Source organism: Dendrobates tinctorius, unplaced genomic scaffold, assembly GCF_039654945.1.
Source record: "Dendrobates tinctorius isolate UK_male_01 unplaced genomic scaffold, ASM3965494v1 ptg000127l, whole genome shotgun sequence".
In the NCBI taxonomy this organism is placed as follows: Eukaryota; Metazoa; Chordata; class Amphibia; order Anura; family Dendrobatidae; genus Dendrobates; species Dendrobates tinctorius.
In genome coordinates, this window is record NW_027361795.1 from 6,357,139 (window position 1) to 6,378,072 (window position 20,934).

At 42.0% G+C, this 20,934-nt stretch overlaps 1 protein-coding gene across 5 annotated transcripts in view; it reads right to left on the minus strand.

The window, feature by feature from the left end:
• The window catches only part of AMPD2 (adenosine monophosphate deaminase 2), a 213,174-nt gene that overhangs the window by 85,277 nt on the left and 106,963 nt on the right, over positions 1-20,934 (minus strand). For all 5 annotated transcript variants that reach the window (XM_073542451.1, XM_073542450.1, XM_073542455.1 and 2 more), the window contains exons 4-8: positions 20,436-20,504; positions 20,179-20,284; positions 2,633-2,819; positions 2,193-2,334; positions 814-903 (exon numbers count right to left, since the gene is read on the minus strand). In XM_073542451.1, the coding sequence (XP_073398552.1) occupies positions 814-903; positions 2,193-2,334; positions 2,633-2,819; positions 20,179-20,284; positions 20,436-20,504 (594 nt within the window). The remainder of the gene's footprint in view (positions 1-813; positions 904-2,192; positions 2,335-2,632; positions 2,820-20,178; positions 20,285-20,435; positions 20,505-20,934) is intronic.

The following is a 20,934-nucleotide window of genomic DNA, read 5'->3' on the forward strand; positions in this document are numbered from 1 at the left end:
GCGCACAGAGATGCATGTCACTATGAAAAGGCGCCAAATCCATTAAGTGGCATGCGTCTCTTAATAAATTTGGCATATCTTCTATTTCAACAAGACAAAACTGGTATAGCGTGATTGTGAACTCAGCCAGTCTTGATGAATAGGCCCATAATTAGTTTTACAAAATTACCCAAACTCATAAGGAAAAGACTAAAAAAGACTTAATGGAAAGACAACATGGCAAATAAGAGCACAGTAATATATGTACAAGGACATTTATAGTTGTGCTCAAAAGTTTACATACCCCGGCAGAATTTTTGCTTTGGGTTGTCATTATGATTTCAAAAAAGAAAACACAGCAGTTTGACAATAAATGGCTTCACCCAACCACTAACAATGGGTGGAGAAAAGGTTTTGGTGTTATCATTCATATTCTCTGAAAAAAGGCCAAGAAAGCAAACATTCTGCTGGTGTACGTAAACTTTTGTGCACAACTGTACTTACACTGGCATTTTATACACAAGTTTACACTATGGGCAGAAGTATTAGGTAAATTCTATGAAATCTGATCCTACCCCATTTGTTGCCACTGAAGGATAAAATGTCACAAGTGTTTGCACAAAATGATGTGTCCCAAAATATATTCTTTTTTTATGACATAGAAGTGACATAAAGCCCTTGATTGGATTTGTACTCTGAGAACATAATACCACGCTGGATAACCACACATTTCTTAATAATTACATTTCCTAATAACATAGGACCAAGTCCCCATACAAAAGAACATTGTATAAAAACTGAGCCATATGCCATCTCCTGCATTTTACTACTCACATGGGGCCATTGATAATAAGGGCCATCAATACATTCATGTCAGCCACAAATTCTGAAAGATCCAGATATGGGAGGTCCAACTCTGTATTTCTGAAAGAAAAAGCATTATCAATAATGCGGCATTCACACTGCCGGTATAACAGATCAAAATAACCTTTACAGGGAATCTGTCAGAAATATCAACCATCCTAAGGCGTCTATATGGTCATGTACATCACAAGAAGATGAATAAATTATACATTGATTGATGTCTGAGATACAATATAGTAACTAGAGAAATCCACGTTTTTATTAATATGTAAATGAGCTGTTAAAATCTATGGGCTTAGGCACTTATATGTATGAGAATCTCCCTCTAGAGCTTATTTTAAATGAACAGGAGCATTGCCAGTGCAAGACATGAGAGTCTGGTCTCCTGATCTCATTGCAGAGCTGTGCGTGATTAGAACAAACACTTTTTCATCTTCCATCTCATAGGCAGTCATTGTGGAGGAAGTGGAATACAGCTGAGCTGTCAGCACTATGAGAAGAGAGTTGCAGATTTGTTTGTAATTATACAAAGCTCAGCTCTGCTGTACTGTGTCATTAATAATCATACACAGCCCACAGTCAGGTCTGGACAGCACATGTCTCACTCTGGTAACACTACCTTCCATTTGAAATAAGCTCTGGAGGTAGATTGTCAGGGAGATTCTCAAGACGTAAGGTTTTCTTTATAGTTAGAATACAGTTCACAAATTTCAACAGCAAGTTGAACTTCCATTTGGGGATGCAATACTGATTCTCTTTTTAGAAAAGTCCTATCAATTTTTTTTACTTCATAATCCATCTTATTTACCTATGGAATGACCCCTGTGTGAGCCACTTAGCCTGTTTGCAGATCACGAGGTTAAGAAGACAGTGGCAGCGCTGGATAGCAAAGAAGATGGTGATCAGTACGTAATTTAATACAATTACACATCGTAACACAGGTAATTAGCACGGATTATGACATAAGAATTTTGATAGGACTTCTTTAAATAAAATCTATTCAACATTTGAAAAAAAAATGTGCAGTATTAATGTTTTAATTCTTTTAAATATGTACATTTTTAAATGGCACAAAATCTGAAAAATTATTTTAAAAGTTTTGATGTATTGAATATTTATACCCTAGGGTAAGCAGCTGCTGAAAATAACTAGTTTAGTGCTAGCTCATAAATTGCAAAGTGATATTGAAGCACCATTTTCTGAGACCCTATATGTTTTTATGGAAATGTTAGGGCTTGTTGTTTTGCTTGATGAGCTGACATTTTTGTCAGCATAAAAGTATCAAGGCTCAAATTGTGAAGAAAACTAACATGTCAGTGATGATGTTATATGTATACAGAAATGCTTACGTGTCCAAGACATCACGCTTTGTGAAGACATGTATCACACCATCTACCATTTTTAGCCCAAATCCTAAGTCAGGAGGCATAGTGCTGGTGTCACACACTTCATATGGATGCTGGTCGGAAAAGGGAGGATGCACAGGAGCATCTGTGGGGAAAAAAGTGACGTCTATGAAATGTAATTCCAAAAATTCTCGACATGAATGATAAAAATTACAGCAAACAAAACAATAGCAGTTGCTCATAGCAGTAGGTAAAGTCTTTGATTTTCTTATCCGCACCAAGATGTTAGGACATGACCAGGTAATGTAGGTAATACTTGATGCAGGTTTTTTGTGGTCCTGAAAGCTGCACCATATAACTTTTTTAGAAAGGCTGTGGCAGCTTCAATTATCTTGCTTCCCTTCGTGGTAACGTCCCTCCATAAAGCCCTCTATGAACATTACCTGCAGCGACAGGGGTATCAGCACTTTCCTCCTGCAGTGGACTGTCTAAAGCTTCATCACTGAGCTTCTTCAGGTGCTGAGCAGTAGTTCGACAAAAGCTTTGCATGGACATATTCATATACTTTTGCCTTATAAATAAGGCCCGTACCACGCTCTTGGCTGCGTCTAAAAGGTCAGTGAAAGGTACCTGAAAGCAAAAACAGGACTGAGAAGCAAGAAAGAAAAACTGCTAAACTAATAAAACAGCACACTTGAAATACATGATGGAAATGTTGCACAGAAATTAGTACTAAAATAACCAAAAATAAAACAGATTATTGTTCCATAATAGCCCTATAGCTCTTTGATAGTTAAGAAGTATGAAAGGTGGGATTCTAACCTTAAGAATGAAGTAACAGAGAACAGGGACTAAAAGCCCATCATTCTCTGCAATGCTATAGACGAGCGTCTGACATACCCACCAAACTGTCTATTATACACTCCTCAAAAAATAAAATTGCAACAGCAAGAAGGAATAGTAATGGAATTAAGGAAATCAAAGGACCATTGCATGGTAATGATAAACAAATATGGAAACATTTTCAAAACATCTTGAATTATTCAGCATTGCGTATGAGCGTCATGCAGAAATAAATGCACTTACATGCCTTGGCATGTTATCAAGAGTTGTCTGAGAAAAGCTCTGTGACACTGAATGTACTCGGGACACGAACATCATCAAGATCAACTACTGGCAGCTGCATTAAGGCTGGTTTTACACTTACCGTATTTTTGCGGCCCCAATAGATTCCTATGGGGCCGCAAAACTCGGCACGCAAAAATTTCACGGTGCGCAGTGTGCCGTGAGGGCTGTATTTGCAGCCGTAATAAAAGATCAAGCTTGCTCAATCTTTTATACGACCTACAGACATGGCCCCATTGAAAAACAATGGGGCCGCAAAAACGGAAGTTTGTTTTTTGCCGCAGCGTGACTTCTGGTTTTGCGGTCCGTTATTGCGGAAGACCACCTTTTTTGCGGCGATACGGCCGGCAAAAACGGGCCGCAATAACGGACTGCAAAAACAGCGGCAAGTGTAAAAGTAGCATATAACTGCAGACCAATGATGTCCCAGATGTGCTCCATGGGAGACAAGTCTGGAGATGCTGCAGGCCATGGTAGCATGTTTAGGTAAAACTTGCTGCTCACAGCAGCGCGAGCAACATGTGACCTGGTGTTGTAATGTTGAAAAATTGCTTCTGGGACACGTTGGCACCTCAACAAAATAATGTAACGATGAGTTGTTAGTGTACATGGAATTAAGACTAGAAGGATCCAGCTTCTTTATATTATGCCACCCACGGAGGACTAGTGGGACGTTTACTTGTGAAGGAATCTATATGGTGTTGACATGTGCTCGCCAGACAGAGACGGGAGTTGGAATGGAGCAATGGAGGCAGGAATGCAGGTCTATCCTCTTCAGCAAAGAGGTCTGCCGTTGTGTTATATGCATTGGAGATTGGACTAGAGAACATTACTCAGACAACCATTAATAACCTCATTGATAGAATGCCAGGGCGTTTAAGTGTGTTTTTTTTTTTAACTCTTTTATTAAAGGATTCCACAACATAGTATATCAAACATAGAACATTACAATATAGAGTTATTCATAATGACATAACCATGATATCATACTCTAGTAATAAGAAACAAACAAAACAGTTACAACGCAATATTCTTACTCAGTACAGTATACCATTCGTTGCATCTTTTAGCTTACAAGGTCTATTTAGGATCCTTCAGCTCGTATCAGGTCGGATTACAGAAGATACACATTCTAAAATTCACATAAATCAAAGCTTGCATGGTCTAGAAGGGACACACATCATGGACCATATCTCGAAATCGAAGAGACCATATCATTAGGAGCCAAGTGTGTCAAAGGGGAGTCACACCACCTTTCCCAAATCCTATGGAACTTCTGGGGACATTTTCTGTTTTTATATAATATGTTCTCGTAAGGAATTATGTCATTTACCAATTTCGTCCATTGATTAATCGAAGGGGATCTCCCTCCCATCCATCTCAACACCACTGCCTTCCTAGCCATAAATGAAACCTCTCGAAGAAATATTCTATCATAATAAACCCACATCTCTTCATCCACAACACCCAGGAGACATAATTCAGGAGTGCATTCAATCGGTATTCTCAATATTCGTTCCAACGTACACATGACATCACTCCAATACCCCCGTATACTGCCACAGCTCCAGATAAAAATGCCAAAAATCCGCCCCTGATTCCCCACATCTATGGCATTCATCCATTGCTCTTCTACCGAATTTATGAAGTCTACTTGGGGTCAAGTACGACTGGTGAAGGATATACAATTGGATGAATTTATTTTTTGCAGCTGGTGACACCATCGTATGTGCCTCCAGGGCGTCATTCCACTGTTCTTCAGTGATAGAAGGTATCAAGCGGTGCCACGATATCAACGTGTCAGGATCGCTGGTGAGTCGCTACATGATCGCTGGTGAGCTGTCAAACAGACAGCTTCACCAGCGATCAGCACCAGCGACGCCGAGCGCGTGGCGTCGCTGTGCACTTTAGTTACCAGCGCGCTGATGCAGGGAGCTGGTAACTAAGGTACACATCGGGTTTCTAAGGGGCGTGCGTGACTTAGAAACCCGATGTGTACCTTGGTTACCAGCTCCCTGCATCAGCGCGCTGTAACTAAGGTACACCTCGGGTTTCTAAGCACCGCCCCATGCTTAGAAACCCTGCGTATACCTTAGTTACCAGCACGCTGATCGCTGGTCTCCCGCCTGTCACATGCAGCGATGCGTGCTGGCCAGTGGGAGACCAGCGACCAAAAAAATGTCCAGGGCTTTCCATCAACGATCAGCGATACCGGCAAGGGGGCCGGTCGCTGATAGGTGTCACACACAGCAATCTCGCTGGTGAGATCGCTGTGTGTGACGGGGCCTTTAGAGTTCAATAAAAAGGTGTAGAGAGAGGAAATCATCCCCGTAGGTCCCTGAGTTGAAAATATTCCTATCAATGGGTATTTAGATATTCTCATTCTAGGATACAGGAATTGATACATTATGGCGTGCCTCAGCTGCAGATATCTATAAAATTCTCTATAGGAAACTCCAAATCTCACATGCATTTGTTCAAACGATAATAAGTGTTGTTATTCCATTCTGTTTCCAAAATTTTGGATCTTGTAAGTTCTGAAGGTGTGGGTATTCGGGACTATCCCATATCTGAACATCCCCAATCTGATCAGTGAATTTCACAATACACTTAAGGCCCCTTTACATTTAGCGATGCACCAGCGATCCTGACAACGATACGACCTGGTCAGGATCGCTGGTGCATCGCTAAATGGTCGCTAGTGAGCTGCCACACAGGCAGATCTCACAGCGATGCAGCAGCGATCTAGTGGTCGTTACTTACCTTTCAGACGCGGCGATCCTGACGTCCTCCCGCCCGTGTCCACGCATCGCTCGCTGGCGCCAGCAGGAAGCCCAGCAGGAAGCGCCCGACGAGAAAAGGAGCTGCGCAATCTCGCGCGATCAGCGATGGTCAGCGGGGGAGCCGGTCGGAGGTAAGTAACACACATAGCGATATCGCTAGCGGTATCGCTGCTGCGTCACCAAATCGATGATGCTTTAGTGATATTGTTAGCGATATCGCTATGTGTAAAACCCCCTTTACTTTCTTGCCAAATTTGTATTGCTAATTTATGTGCAAATACAATCCCTGGGGGGTCTATATGAGCCTTCCAATATTGCCCACGGTGTATGTCCATTCAGAAAGTGCACGAGATGTGCCTCTGCATTACTGAATCCTGCTCCAAATAACCAGTGTTTTAGATGACGTAATTGACCAGCTAAATAGTATAAGTACAGGTCTAGGAGAGCATAACCACCCTGATTTTTGGGCCTCTGCAGGGATCCAATACTCAATCTAGATCACCATACAAACGTTGCCATCATACTATTTATTTGTTTAAAGAAACCCTAAGGGTGTGTGCACATGCTGCGGATTCTGCAGTTTTTGCTGCGGTGTACAGTACCATTATTCCCTATGGGAATAAAAAACCGCAGTGCAGACGGTGCGGATTTTTCAGTGCGGTTTTCCTGCGGTTTTGAAACCGCAGAAAGAATTGACATGTCAATTCTTTCTGCGGATTCCGCTGCGGTTTGCCATCTCCTCCATTGTGGAGATGAAGAACCGCAGGGCAAAACCGCAGAGCAATCCGCAGGTAAAACCGCAGGTCTTTTGACCTGCAGATTTACCTGCGGATTTTACAAAATCCAAGCGGCCAAATCCGCACCCCATTCCGCAGCGTGTGCACGTAGCCTTAGGGACCCTTATTGATATGTGTTCCAGCATATATAAACATTTGGGAAGGATTATCATTTTGATTAATCAAATTCTACCCGCAACAGATAGGGGAAGTCGGGACCATGTCTCAAATTTTTTCTTGATCATATCTCCCAGGGGGTAGATATTATCTTTAAGGTTGTTGATTGGGTTCTGATTTATTATGATACCTAAGTATTTCAATTTTTGTACTACCTGTAGGCCGCATAGCATAGACACAGGTATGTTATCCACCAGCAGCATAATCACCGACTTGCCCCAGTTGATTTTAAGAACGGATAGTTTCCCAAATCGATTAATGAGGTCAGTTACCCTTGGCAAGGATTGGTCTATTTTATCCAGAAAAAGTACTAGATCATCAGCATATAATCCTACCTTATCCATCCTGGAGTTTATATTAATTCCTTCCACCCCAGTATCCTGTCTGATCCTCAATGCAATTGGCTCAATTACAAGAGCAAAGAGCATTGGGGACAGTGGGCAGCCCTGTCTAGTTCCCCTGCCCAACTCAAAATAATCCGATAATAGGCCATTAACAAGGATATTGGCTCTAGGTCTATGGTAGAGTAATTTAATCCACCACGAAACTTATCCGAGAAGCCAAATTTCCAAAGCACTCTCTGTAGGAAATCCCACTCCATTGAATCAAAAGCCTTTGCAGTGTCCAAGGAGGCTATCGTTCAAGGTTTCTCATATTTATTTCCTTTTTGTGTTAATACTTGCACCCTTCTAATAGAGGAGGTGGATCTTCCTGGCATAAAGCCGGACTGATCTTCATGTATTATGTTAAGAATTACTGCTTTAAGCCTATTGGCGATAAGCTTGGTGAGTATTTTATAGTCAGTATTGAGTAGAGATATAGGACGCTATGAGCCACACTCCTCAGTAGGCTTATCTGGTTTTGGAATTACCACTATAGTGGCATCATAACAAAATTGGGGGCGCGAGTGTCCAGCCAATGCTTCGGAAAGGGTCTGCAATAAAACCGGACCTATCTGATCAATATATCTTTTATAGAGTTCTATGGGCATTCTATCAAGGCCTGGGGTTTTCCCATTAGAGAGGGACATAGTGGCTTCCCGGATCTCCTCGGGCGTGACATCTTATCTAAAAACATCCGATCCTCATCCGACAGTGTGGGGAACATTATATGGTCTAAATACTCATCGATTTCTTCTATAGTATGATTCAATTGTGAATCATACAGATCTTTAAAATATTCTTCAAATCTATTTGCAATTTGGTCAGATTTAAGTAGCGGGGTTCCTTCCTTAGTATTAATGGCTAGTACAGGTGGGGACAATTTATATTGCTGGACTATATATGCTAAGAATTTACTCAACTGGTTACCCAATTCGAAGTAAATCTGTAAAAGGAAAAAAAGTTTTCTCTGAGCTTTTTCCTGCAGATGCAACAGATATTCCCTCCCTTTCCCAAGCCATCTATGTAAAGAATCGTCAGAGGGGTCACTAATATATTCACCCTCCAAAAGTTTACACTCCCCAGCTAGTCTCTGCTCCCTGATACAGGATTCTCTTTTCATATATGAGATCGTGGATCTAACACAAACCCTTAGATATGCCTTGAGTGTATCCCATACCACCAATCAGGGAAGTCACCGTGGTCCATTATAAACACCTCCAGCTGGTCCGTTATTCTGTCCTGTTCTCCTATGAGGGAAAGCCAAAATGGGTGTATGCGGAATCTCTTGGGTGTATCAGGGCCACCCAAACAGAAGCAGATCACTAGTGGAGCATGGTCAGATATCATCCTGGGGAGGTACTCTATTTCACTTAAATCAGATAATATAGCATTATTTCCAAATGCATGATCAACTCTGGACAAACAACGGGCAGCCGGCGTGAAGCAGGAAAATTCTTTCTTAAAGGGATGTCGTTGCCTCCACAAATCCACCCATCTCATTTCTGTTATAAAAGCCTCCAGTATAGTAGTGTTTTGGTGACCAGACCTAGACCCTGTAGGACCTAGTCTATCTAAATGGGCTTTAAGAATCATATTAAAATCTCCTATGCATACCATTTTAGCCTCAGGGTATTGTTCAACAAAGATCGTAGCCTGTTGGAGCATATCCATCTTAGCTGGTGGCGGATTATAAATATTAAGCAGTACATAAGGCACCATATCCTATGGCTGCATAAATGAAGATAAATCTATCTTCCGGATCTCTTTTCACTACTTGTGCCGACCACCCACCGCAATGAATCATGATGACTACACCCCTAGAATAGGACGTATGTGTGGCGTGTCTCTGCCATTGTATCTAAGGTTTATTCATTCTAGAAATAGTGTCTGGTGTCAGGCGAGTCACCTGGAGGCAGATTATCTGCGCCTGTGTCTTACGTATCTGAGAAAACACCATATTCCGCTTCCTAGCAGTCCCTAGCGTGCAAGTGTGTTTATTCCTGCATGTGGCTCTCACACTCCATACTGAATAATTTGAGAGGTTTTGAAAATATTGTTTAAATTTTACCATTTACATATCATTAATATGTCTATCCAGAACTTGATACCCTTAAGGATAGTGGGGTGAAAAAAGTAGAGAAAGGAGCGGGGAAGGGAGAAAAGGAGGGACAAAGGAAAGAGGTAAACAAAATCTTAAAGAAAAAAAAAAAGATACAGGTGTTATGAAATAACTTACAACAATATCGGAACTACGAAAATTACAGAACACAGAAAAAAGCTAGACTAGTTGTTAGCCCAAGAATTTCTATAAAAAGGTAAGCCATGGTGGTTTCCATTTAAATAAATATTTTTCCCCAAGTGTTATTAACAATTGCTAATCTATGCTCCTAAGAATTGTGTAATGACAGTTTCTCTATTATTCTACATACCCCTTTCCTGGGTATATTGGGAATTTACTTTGCAATCCCAATGACGACACTTTGTGGAAAACCAAAAAGGCCTATAGAATATTCAAGCAGGATTATGGTCTCCAAAAATGTTCACAGATAAGCAAATGGGAAAGAGATCTAAAGAAATCATTTCCTATTGAAAGCTGAAAAAAGTCATTTGCTTGTCATACTCCTCTAATCTCTGTGCCTCTCTTTGTGAAACATTTTTTAAGATGTTTTGAAGGTGGTATTTAACCTCCAGTAGATTGGCTACAGCCTTTATAAATCGTACACCTTTTTGCTGGAGGGGTTGCGGAAATAAAGGAGACTAAAATCCAGAGTTTTTGGAGTGACATTTCCACTTTAATAAAAGTTACTGGTAGCAACATTATAATTACTCTGTAATTAGCTCTTGTTTCTCTAGAAATAGAGAATATCAACTCAGAATATAGATTCAGGCTATGTGCACACGTTTCCGTAATTGCCGCAGAAATTTTCGCGGGAATTCCATTCCGCGGGAAATATGCAAGAAAACCACATTTTAATTCCCGCCTATTTCCCACAGAAAAACTAGCGATTTGCAAGCGTAATTAGCTTGCAGAATACTAGCGTTTTCCAAGCGATCTGTAGCATCGCCTGGAAAACTGATTGACAGGTTGGTCACACTCGTCAAACAAAGTGTTTGACGAGTGTGACCAACTTTTTACTATTGAGGCTGCCTATGCGTCATCAAAGGTCATTGTCGCAATGCATCAGTGGGAACGGGACCTGCCGGGAGCATCAGTGAGGCCTGCTGACGCTGCGAGGGACATCGGAAGGTGAGAATATGACGATTTTTTTATTTTAATTCTATTTTTTACAGGGACATGGCACCCAGAGCCTGGAGGACAGTCTCCTCTCCCCCAGACCCTGGGTACCATCTGCAAATGTTCTGCTTACTTTTCGCAAGGTGGGCACAGCCACATGCGGAAAGTAAGCGGAACAATGCATTCCTATGTGTGCGGATTTTCCCGCGTTTCCGCACAAAGAATGAGCATGCTGCATATTTTTCCGCGATGCAATTCCGCTGCGGAAAAATCCGCAGCATTAGCACAGCATGTGCGGAATGCCATAGGATTGCATGGGATGCTGTTTTTTTGCATCTTCGCAGCAAAATCGCGCGTTTAAAATTGCCGCGAAAATGCAAAAAAAATGCTACATGTGAACACAGCCTTAGACCGGGCTCACACTTGCAATTGCAATGCAAGAAACTCGCGCGAGTCTCTCGCCTCAATACCCAGCACTCGGAACCGGAGCACTCAGCTGCATAGAAATACATGCACTGCACACTCCAGTCCTGAGTGCTGGCGGCAGTGCCGAGTATTGAGGCGAGAGACTCGTGTGAGTTTCTTGTATTGCAGTTGCAAGTGTGACCCCGGCCTTATTCTAATACATATTTTCTCAGTGGCTAAAAATGCTATAGCTTTAAATTGGAAAAGAGCTACCATTCCTACACATAAAGATAGAATTCCATTAATTATAAGAAGATAAAGGATCTGTGAACAAACTATAGGAATATAGATACCTTTAGGGTCAATTTTTTTTCCCATTACTTACTTACAGTATATGCAAGTCTTTTAGGGCTAAAAATAATTGTTTGCAATCGAGTTTCTTTTAAAAATTTGCACCATTTGGCTTTTACAGGCTCTTTGTTTCTCCACACCTTGCTGGCTGCAGAATGAGTTAAATGGGAATCCATCAGCGAGATCTTCTGATGGAAAACTAGTTACTTTTTTAATTTGTCATTTTCAGAACTCCCCTGAGTTGATTTCTGACCACAGACCAGCTGACTATGTGGTCATAAATCAGCAGAGAGAGGCTCAGAAAAACACAGATAAGAGTTACAAACTCTCCTCTGATAACAAACACACTAATGTATTCTTAGGTAACTCATTCTGCAGCAGCAATGTGCAGAAAACCAGAGTTTGTTAAAGCCATTTTTGGGACTCTCACACATCCATGTCTCCAGGATGTGTGGTTACAGTTTTCACACGTACCGGAGACACTGACACACCTAGACCCATTCAAGTGAATGGGTCTGTGCACATGTCAGTGTGTTTCCACGGACAGTGTGTCCGTGGGCAAAACATGCTGACATGTCTGTTTTGTACTGTCAGCATGGGCCACAAAATGTCCCACACACGTGCATATGGAGAATACACATGGATGTCATACGTGTGACACGCACTGGCGCCAGGGAAGAAGCGCTATAGTAAGCGCTGTTCCCCGTCGCCGGGTGCTGAACACGTCTCTCATTACTCTCTCATGCTCTGCCGGCGATCAGCGCGAGCAGGGGAAAATGATGAGAGAAAATATATACACACCTATATTTTTTGTACTGTATATACTCGCGTATAAGCCGAGATTTTCAGCCCATTTTTTGGGGCTGAAAGTCACACCCCCCCCCCCCCTCTTGGCTTATACACGAGTCATATACGCCAGGGGGTCGGAGGGGGAGCAGAGGTGTCAGATCATACTGACCCCCCCGACACGTCTCTGCAGCCCCCCTGCTTGTCTCCGGCGCCTGCCTTCAGCGGTCACGTGGTAACGCTCATTAAAATCATGAAAGTCATGAATATGCGCATATTTATTACTTTAATGAGCGGTATCACGTGACCGTTAAAGGCAGGCACCGGAGACCATGGGAGAACAGGGCTGCAGAGACGTGCCGGGGGGGGTAAGTATATGCGATATTCACCTGTCCCCGTTCCAACGCTGCTCGCCGCTGTCTGCCGCGTTCTCTGTCAGTGACGTTCAGGCAGCAGAGGGCGCGATGACGTAGTTAGTGCGCGCCCTCTGCTTGAACAGTCACTTACACAGGGACCCGGCAGGCTGACAGCGGCGAGCAGCGTTGGAATGGGGACAGGTGAATATCTCAGGTGCTGGGTCCTGAGCCAGCGGCAACACCGGCACCTGTGCCCCATAGCGCGCCGGTGTCTCCGCCTGCTCAGCACACCGGCACCTGGCCCCCAGCGACGAGAGGCCTCCGCAACATGCAGGCGCAATAGCCTGATGTCGGTTCTCGGCCCGAGAACTCTTGTCACAGCCCAGGCGCCTGCATTCAAAACAGCAGGAGGCAGCGACGCACGGGGCAACAAGATAGTGGGCGCCGCCGAGACACCAGACAGGCATGATGGACGCATGGTAGGCGGCTGATACAGGGGGGCACACCATACCTAAGGGACACATTACAGGTATGAGGAGCTATTTATAAAAGTCGATATTTCAGCGTTACTAGGGGTCCGAAAAAGAAGAGCCACCTTCACAGAATGCAGCCTTAGTGCTGATGAAGGTGGCTCTTTAACTGAAAAACGCCCTGGGGGGGTGACAGGTTATCTTTCAACTAACCCTAGAAACGGAGTACACAATACCAGTGTGGGATATGTGTCCACCAATGTAATCAATAAAACAGAATTGCACGGCAAGTACAAAAATCTAATTTTCTTGTTAAAACATAGTGAAGTGCAGTACAGCAGGGTGCTTTAGAGTAGCTCCAAAGGGTGGGAACTATAATAACGGACTGCAGTCTGCAGCATATTACACCACAAAGATGGCATCAGCCACAGCATGAATCTTATAGAACTTGGAGAAGTTCTACAAGAAGAACAGAGGCCCAGGTGGTAACCTTAAAGACCTGGGAAATGAACGTCTTATGCCTTACCACCTAAGAGACCTCAACCACGCTTGTGGAATGAGCCTTTGTCTTGGAATAACAAGGAGAATCAGAATGGTGGAAGGCCTCTGCTATGGAAAGTTAGCCCTTAAGGGGTTTGATTAAGTCCAGTGTTCGTCTGGTTGAAAGAATGCTTCCAGAAGTGGGCAGGAGCAGGAAAGGATCAAAGGAAAACAAAACAATTTTTTTGGTGCCACAAGTACCTTTAGGAGAAAAGATGTAAGACCACCTTGTAATTATAGAGAACAAGGAAGGGATCATTAAGGATGCAGCAAGCTTATACACCATTTGAATAAAGATAATCACTAGTGATGAGTGAGTATACTCGTTGCTTGGGTTTTTCCGAGCATGCTCGTATGTCCTCCGAGTATTTTGGCGCGCTCGGAGATTTAGTTTTCGTCGTCTTATCTGCATGATTTGTGACTGCTAGACAGCTTGAATGCATGTGTGGAATGCCTGTTTGTTAGGGAATTCCCACATGTATTCAGCCTGTCTACAAGTCGCAAATCGTGCAGCTGAGACTACGAAATCTAAATCTCCGAGCACGCCAAAATACTTGAAGGACACCCGAGCAACGAGTATACTCGCTCATCACTAATAATCACCAAAAAAGCCAATTTCAAAGAGCTACATTTTGCAGAAATGTTGTGATGAGGCTCAGAGGGAGACTCGTAGCGTCTTGAAGCACATATAGGAAGTTGAGGTCCAAAGGTTCCACTGTATGCTTGTAAAGAGGGATGCAGCAGGCCACTCCATAAATGAAGATCCTAAACCATTTGCAGAAAGCCAGAAAATACTGAAAAAGAATGAAAAGTGCTAAAACCTGCTCCTTCAGGGGCAAGGCAGAGACCAAGCCTTTTGTGGTTTAGGTAGGATGCAAAGAGGTCCACAGTGGGAGTGCCCCAGCGAGGACAGAGCTGGCTGAAGACTTCTATAAGAGCAAACTCTGGCAGCTTCTCTCATGACTGAGGTGCTCCTAATACGCACTTGGTTCATGTAGGCCACCGCTGTCAAGTTCTCTGTCTGCACTCAAACATAACAGTCCCAAATAAGGTGGGAGAGACCAGTGACAGATAGAAAAAGCGCTCTCAGTTCCAGGTTAATCTGAAGCCGATAAAATGTACCAGCGTAGATAATGCTTTGTGACTAATCTCATCAATAGCATAAATCTTCTGTCCTGTACTCCAGGTAATGTGTTTAATAATATTAGACCGAACCAAATATTTACCGACATATAAAAGGGAACGAGAGTAATATATGATAGTGTAAATATGACCAATGTGCTTCTATAATATTTACCAACATATAAAAGGGAACGAGAGTAATATATGATAGTGTAAATATGTACATGCATCATGCAAGGAATATATTGAACGTAAAGGTAGGCGCACCATTCTTTCGCTACTCCTCATTAAAAGGTCCACTTTTTGGCTATAGTTCTATTGGCCGCCATGTCCAGACTTTCCATCTGATATATTTTTAGCCAATTTTAATTGAAGGAGGAATTTTTTTTCTGATGCTGTACTAAGACCACTTCATCACATCTGTTCACCATCTCATAACATTTTAGCATCAGGAAAATGTATGGTATTCATGAGCTCCATTTTTCCTGGGTGCACCAGGTCAGCACATCAGCAGTCCTTTTTTTGCGGCATGGAATAGCCAAGTGACGTACACGGTTTCATACAATATGTGAGAGGGTCACTGGCGCCGTATGACAGGAGAGATATGTGTTGCAAAGGTTATTATCCTGTGTGATGTGAAAGCCAGGAGTTTTCCCCCACCACGATAGGTGCTGAGAGTAAGTCAGTCATTCCTAGGGCCTGGCTTTCATGTGAGTAGGTAAGAGATGGGCGGGACACCTACTCACCAAATCTCCACCTCCAGGGTGGGCTGGGAGGTTAACCCCTTAATGTCCAATGACGGACACAGTCCGTCATCAGACATTTCCCCTGCTTTGATGAGGGCTCCGGCGCTGAGCCCGCATCAAAGCCGGGACATGTCAGCTGTTATGAACAGCTGACATGTGCCCGCAATAGGCGTGAGCGGAATCGCCGTCCTCCCGCGCCTATTAACTAGTTAAATCATAGAATCATAGAATCGTAGAGTTGGAAGGGACCTCCTGGGCCATCTGGTCCAACCCCCTGCTCAAAGCAGGATTCGCTAAATCATCCCAGTCAGATGTCTGTCCAGCCTCTGTTTGAAGACTTCCATTGAAGGAGAACTCACCACTTCTCGTGGCAGCCTGTTCCACTCATTGATCACTCTAACTGTCAAAAAGTTTTTTCTAATATCTAATCTATGTCTCCTCCCATTCAGTTTCATCCCATTGCTTCTAGTCTTTCCTTGTGCAAATGAGAATAAAGTTGATCCTTCTACAATGTGACAGCCCTTTAGATATTTGTAGACAGCTATTAAGTCTCCTCTCAGTCTTCTCTTTTGCAAACTAAACATTCCCAAATCCTGCAACCTTTCCTCATAAGACAGGGATTGCAGACCGGTCACCATTCTGGTCGCTCTTTTCTGAACTTGCTCCAGTTTGTTGATGTCTTTTTTAAAATGTGGTGCCCAAAACTGGACACAATATTCCAGATGAGGTCTGACCAAAGAGGAGTAGAGGGAAATAATGACTTCACGTGATCTAGACTGTATGCTTCTGTTAATACATCCTAGAATTGCATTTGCCTTTTTTGCTGCTGCATCACACTGTTGACTCATATTCAGTCTGTGATCCATTAGTATACCCAAGTCTTTTTCACATGTGCTGTCACTTAGCCCTATTCCTCCCATTCTATATATGCTTTTTTCATTTTTATTGCCCAGATGTAGTACTTTGCATTTCTCCCTGTTAAAAACCATTGTGTTAGTTGCTGCCCACTTCTCCAGTTTATTTAAATCTTTTTGAATCCTCTCTCTCTCTTCTCTAGTATTAGCTATCCCTCCTAGCTTTGTGTCATCAGCAAATTTAATCAGTTTACCCTCAATTCCTTCATCTAAATCGTTGATAAAGATGTTGAACAATACAGGGCCCAGGACAGAGCCCTGTGGTACCCCACTTGAGACATTCTTCCAACTGGATGTGCAGCCATTTACGACCACTCTTTGGGTCCGATCACTAAGCCAGTTATGAATCCACCTAACAGTTGCCTTGTCCATTCCATACTTAGTCATTTTTTCAATAAGGATTGTATGAGAGACTTTGTCAAATGCTTTGCTGAAGTCAAGATATACTATATCTACAGCATTTCCTTGATCCACCCAATCAGTGATACGTCATAGAAGGAAATTAAGTTAGTCTGACATGACTTATTAGTTACAAACCCATGCTGACTCTGTTTAATCACTTCATTCTTATCCAGGTATTGACATACATGTTGTTTAATAATTTGTTCAAAGATCTTTCCTGGTATAGAAGTCAGACTCACCGGCCTATAGTTGCCTGGGTCCACCTTCTTCCCCTTTTTGAAGATAGGAACAACATTTGCTCTTCTCCAGTCTTCTGGCACTTCTCCTGTTCTCCAAGAATTTTCAAAGATTATGGAGAGGGGTTCAAAAATTTCTTCTGCTATCTCCTTCAGTACTCTGGGGTGTAATTCATCTGGACCTGGAGACTTGAATTCATTTAGGTTAGCTAAGTGTTTCCTCACTATCTTTCTGTTTATAGATATCCTGGATTCTTCTATTCCCTTAATAGGACAGTGAATAACAGTTGATGTTACATTTCCTTTCTGAGAGAAAACAGATGCAAAATAGGAATTTAAAAGTTCAGCCTTCTCAACATCCTGTCTTACCATTTCATCATTTTCATCCTGTAAAAATCCTATAGCATCTTTGACTTTTCTTTTACTTTTGACATATCCCCAAAATCCTTTATTATTGCTTTTGACATCTCTTGCAAGCCTCAATTCATTTTCAGCTTTAGATAATCTGATTTGTGCCCTGCAGGTTCTGCAGACAGCATTATATTCTTCTTTAGATATGCCTCACTCTTTCCATTTTATAAACATTTTTTTCTTCCTTTTTAGCATGTGCTTAAGTTCTGTGTTCATCCATCCTGGTTTCCTTAAATGCTTCCTATTCTTCCCTCTTTTCGGAATTGTTAACAACTGTGCTTTGAGAATTTCATTTTTCAAGATTTCCCATCCTTCCTGGACATTTTTGTCTTTAAGGATATCCAGCCATTGGATCCCTCCAATTCTCTTTCTGAATCCCTTAAAATCTGCCTTTCTGAAATCTAACCTTGACGTCTGAGTCTTCACAGGTCTTCCGCCTCTAGTTATCCAAAATTCTAAAATAGCATGGTCGCTACCTCCTAGGGTCCCAGCCACTTTTACCTCCTCAACCATTTCCTCCCTGTTTATAAGGATTAGATCCAAGGTAGCAGTTCCCCTTGTTTTCTCCCTTACCTTTTGGAAGATAAAGTTGTCAGCAAGAGAGGATAAGAATTTCCTTGACCTGTTAGTTTTGCCTGAGAGAGATTCCCAACAAATGTCTGGATAGTTGAAATCTCCCATGACAACTGTCATATTTTTTGGAGAACTTGGCCGCTGTCAAAGCTGACAGCGGGCATTTAAATAGCATTTCCGGCCGCCGGGCCGGAAATGACGTCATCGCCGACCCCCGTCACGTGATCGGGGGTCGGCGTCATGTTGCCTGGACAACCAGAGGTCTCTATGAGACCTCTATGGTTGTTCCAGCCATATGGCTTTCAGCGCCACCCGGTGGTCGGCGCTGAAAGCACAGCAGTAAATCTGCTACATATGGGCGATCTGCTCATCGCCCATATGTAGCAGAGCCGATCGGGTTGCGCAAGCTTCTAGCCTCCTATGGAGGCTATTGAAGCATGCCAAAAGTTAAAAAAAAAAAATGTTTAAAAATAAAAAAAAAATTAAAAAAACCTAAAAGTTCAAATCACCCCCCTTTCGCCCCAATCAAAATAAAAAAATAAAACAGTAAAAAAAAAATCCCACATACACATATTAGGTATCGCCGCGTTCAGAATTGCCCGATCTATCAATAAAAAAAAAGCATTAACCCGATCGCTAAACGGCGTAGCGAGAAAAAAATTCAAAACGCCAGAATTACGTTTTTTTGGTCACCAAGACATTGCATTAAAATGCAATAACGGGCGATCAAAAGAACGTATCTGCACAAACGTGGTAACATTAAAAACGTCAGTCCGGCACGGAAAAAATAAGCCCTCACCCGACCCCAGATCATGAAAAATGGAGACGCTACGGGTCTCGGAAAATTGCGCAATTTTTTTTTTTTTTTTTTTTTTTTTAGCAAACTTTGGAATTTTTTTTCACCACTTAGATAAAAGAGGACATAGACACGTTTGGTGTCTATGAACTCGTAATGACCTGGAGAATCATAATGTCAGGTCAGATTTAGCATCTAGTGAACCTAACAAAAAAGCCAAGCAAAAAACAAGTGTGGGATTGCACTTTTTTTGCAATTTCACCGCACTTGGAATTTTTTTCCCGTTTTCGAGTACACGATATGGTAAAACCAATTATGTCATTTAAAAGTACAACTCGTCCCGCAAAAAATAAGCCCTCACACGGCCATATAAACGGAAAAATAAAAAAATTATGGCTCTGGAAAGAAGGGGAGGGAAAAATGAAAATGTAAAACCAAAAATACCCCTGGTCGTTAAGGGGTTAAATGTCCAGTCAGTGTTTTTTTTATTTGTCTGTGTTGTGTAGACGAGAGGAAGCCTTCCAACTGAGCTCCTGCGAGAGCTGCCATATACAGTACAGACCAAAAGTTTGGACACACCTTCTCATTCAAAGAGTTTTCTTTATTTTCATGACTATGAAAATTGTAGATTCACTCTGAAGGCATCAAAACTATGAATTAACACATGTGGAATTATAAAATCAACAAAAAAGTGTGAAACAACTGAAAATATGTCTTATATTCTAGGTTCTTCAAAGTAGCCACCTTTTGCTTTGATTTCTGCTTTGCACACTTTTGGCATTCTCTTGATGAGCTTCAAGAGGTAGTCACCGGAAATGGTTTTCACTTCACAGGTGGGCCCTGTCAAGTGGGATTTCTTGCCTTATAAATGGGGTTGGGACCATCAGTTGTGCTGTGCAGAAGTCTGGTGGATACACAGCTGATAGTCCTACTGAATAGACTGTTAGAATTTGTATTATGGCAAGAAAAAAGCAGCTAAGTAAAGAAAAACGAGTGGCCATCATTACTTTAAGAAATGAAGGTCAGTCAGTCTGAAAAATTGGGAAAACTTTGAAAGTGTCCCCAACTGTATATTGTTCCTAGAGGTACTGGGCAGGACTTTATATGAACTTTTTATTTTTATTTGAGCCAGAAAGGCTGTTTTTCTGTTACCAGTTTGGGTTTTTGATTGATTGTGCAATAAACCACCCACAGAATTTAACCCCACGTGTGCCCGTGACTACCTCGAGGAGCAGCTAAGTGAACCGACCTTCCACAAAAGGTATATTTAGAACGCTCATAAATTATAACGAGAGCCTATTAGCACCATATTGCACTGCAGGCATATACTGTATAATGTGATACGCTGCAGACAGTATATGGGGAGATATACATCTGTGTATGTAATAAGTGAAACACCTACCCCACACTTTTCATCACCTGCGATGGACACTCGGAGATACTCTCTTTCAAGAAAAGCCTCTTTGGAGAAATGATCCACTAAATCTTCATGTTCTTCTTTGTAAACCCTGGGAAACAAAAAAGGGACAGGAAAATAGAGCACAAGAGAATGTCATGAAACAAGAGAAGAGGCGGATGTGAAAAGACGAATACAAGAGGAGGTAAATGATACATGCAAGCAGACGGTACAATGCCAGAGAGATAAAAGGAGTGACTCACTGTAAGTCTGAGCTGCTGTCAATTTTCATAAAATCCTGTTTAGCTCTAAGTAAAATGTCGGGCTCCAGTCTAGGGAGAATTAACAGTAGATTGGAAATACGGATAAAAAAAGAATAGAAAAGCAATGTGAGAAATAACATAAGTGAGGAAAAGTGAAATAAATACACTATTACATTAAGTAATAATACTAGTAGACAACTCTTATTATTTAAAGGGATGCTCCGAAACTAACAATTATTTTAATGCTAAATGTCTATTTAATATGATATTCTAATCTCTTTTCTAATATGCTTTAATTAAAAATCCCCTATCGTTCCCTCACTACACTAACTGCTTTTTTTACTTACTTCCTCTTTGATGGCGCTACATTTTGAGAAACCTCAGTGCATGCTGGCATACTCAAATGAGCCGTCACCCTGAGTATTAATGATTTTCATTACTATAGCACCAACATATTCCAAAGCACTTTTCATTTCAGAGGGGACTTGTACAGACAATA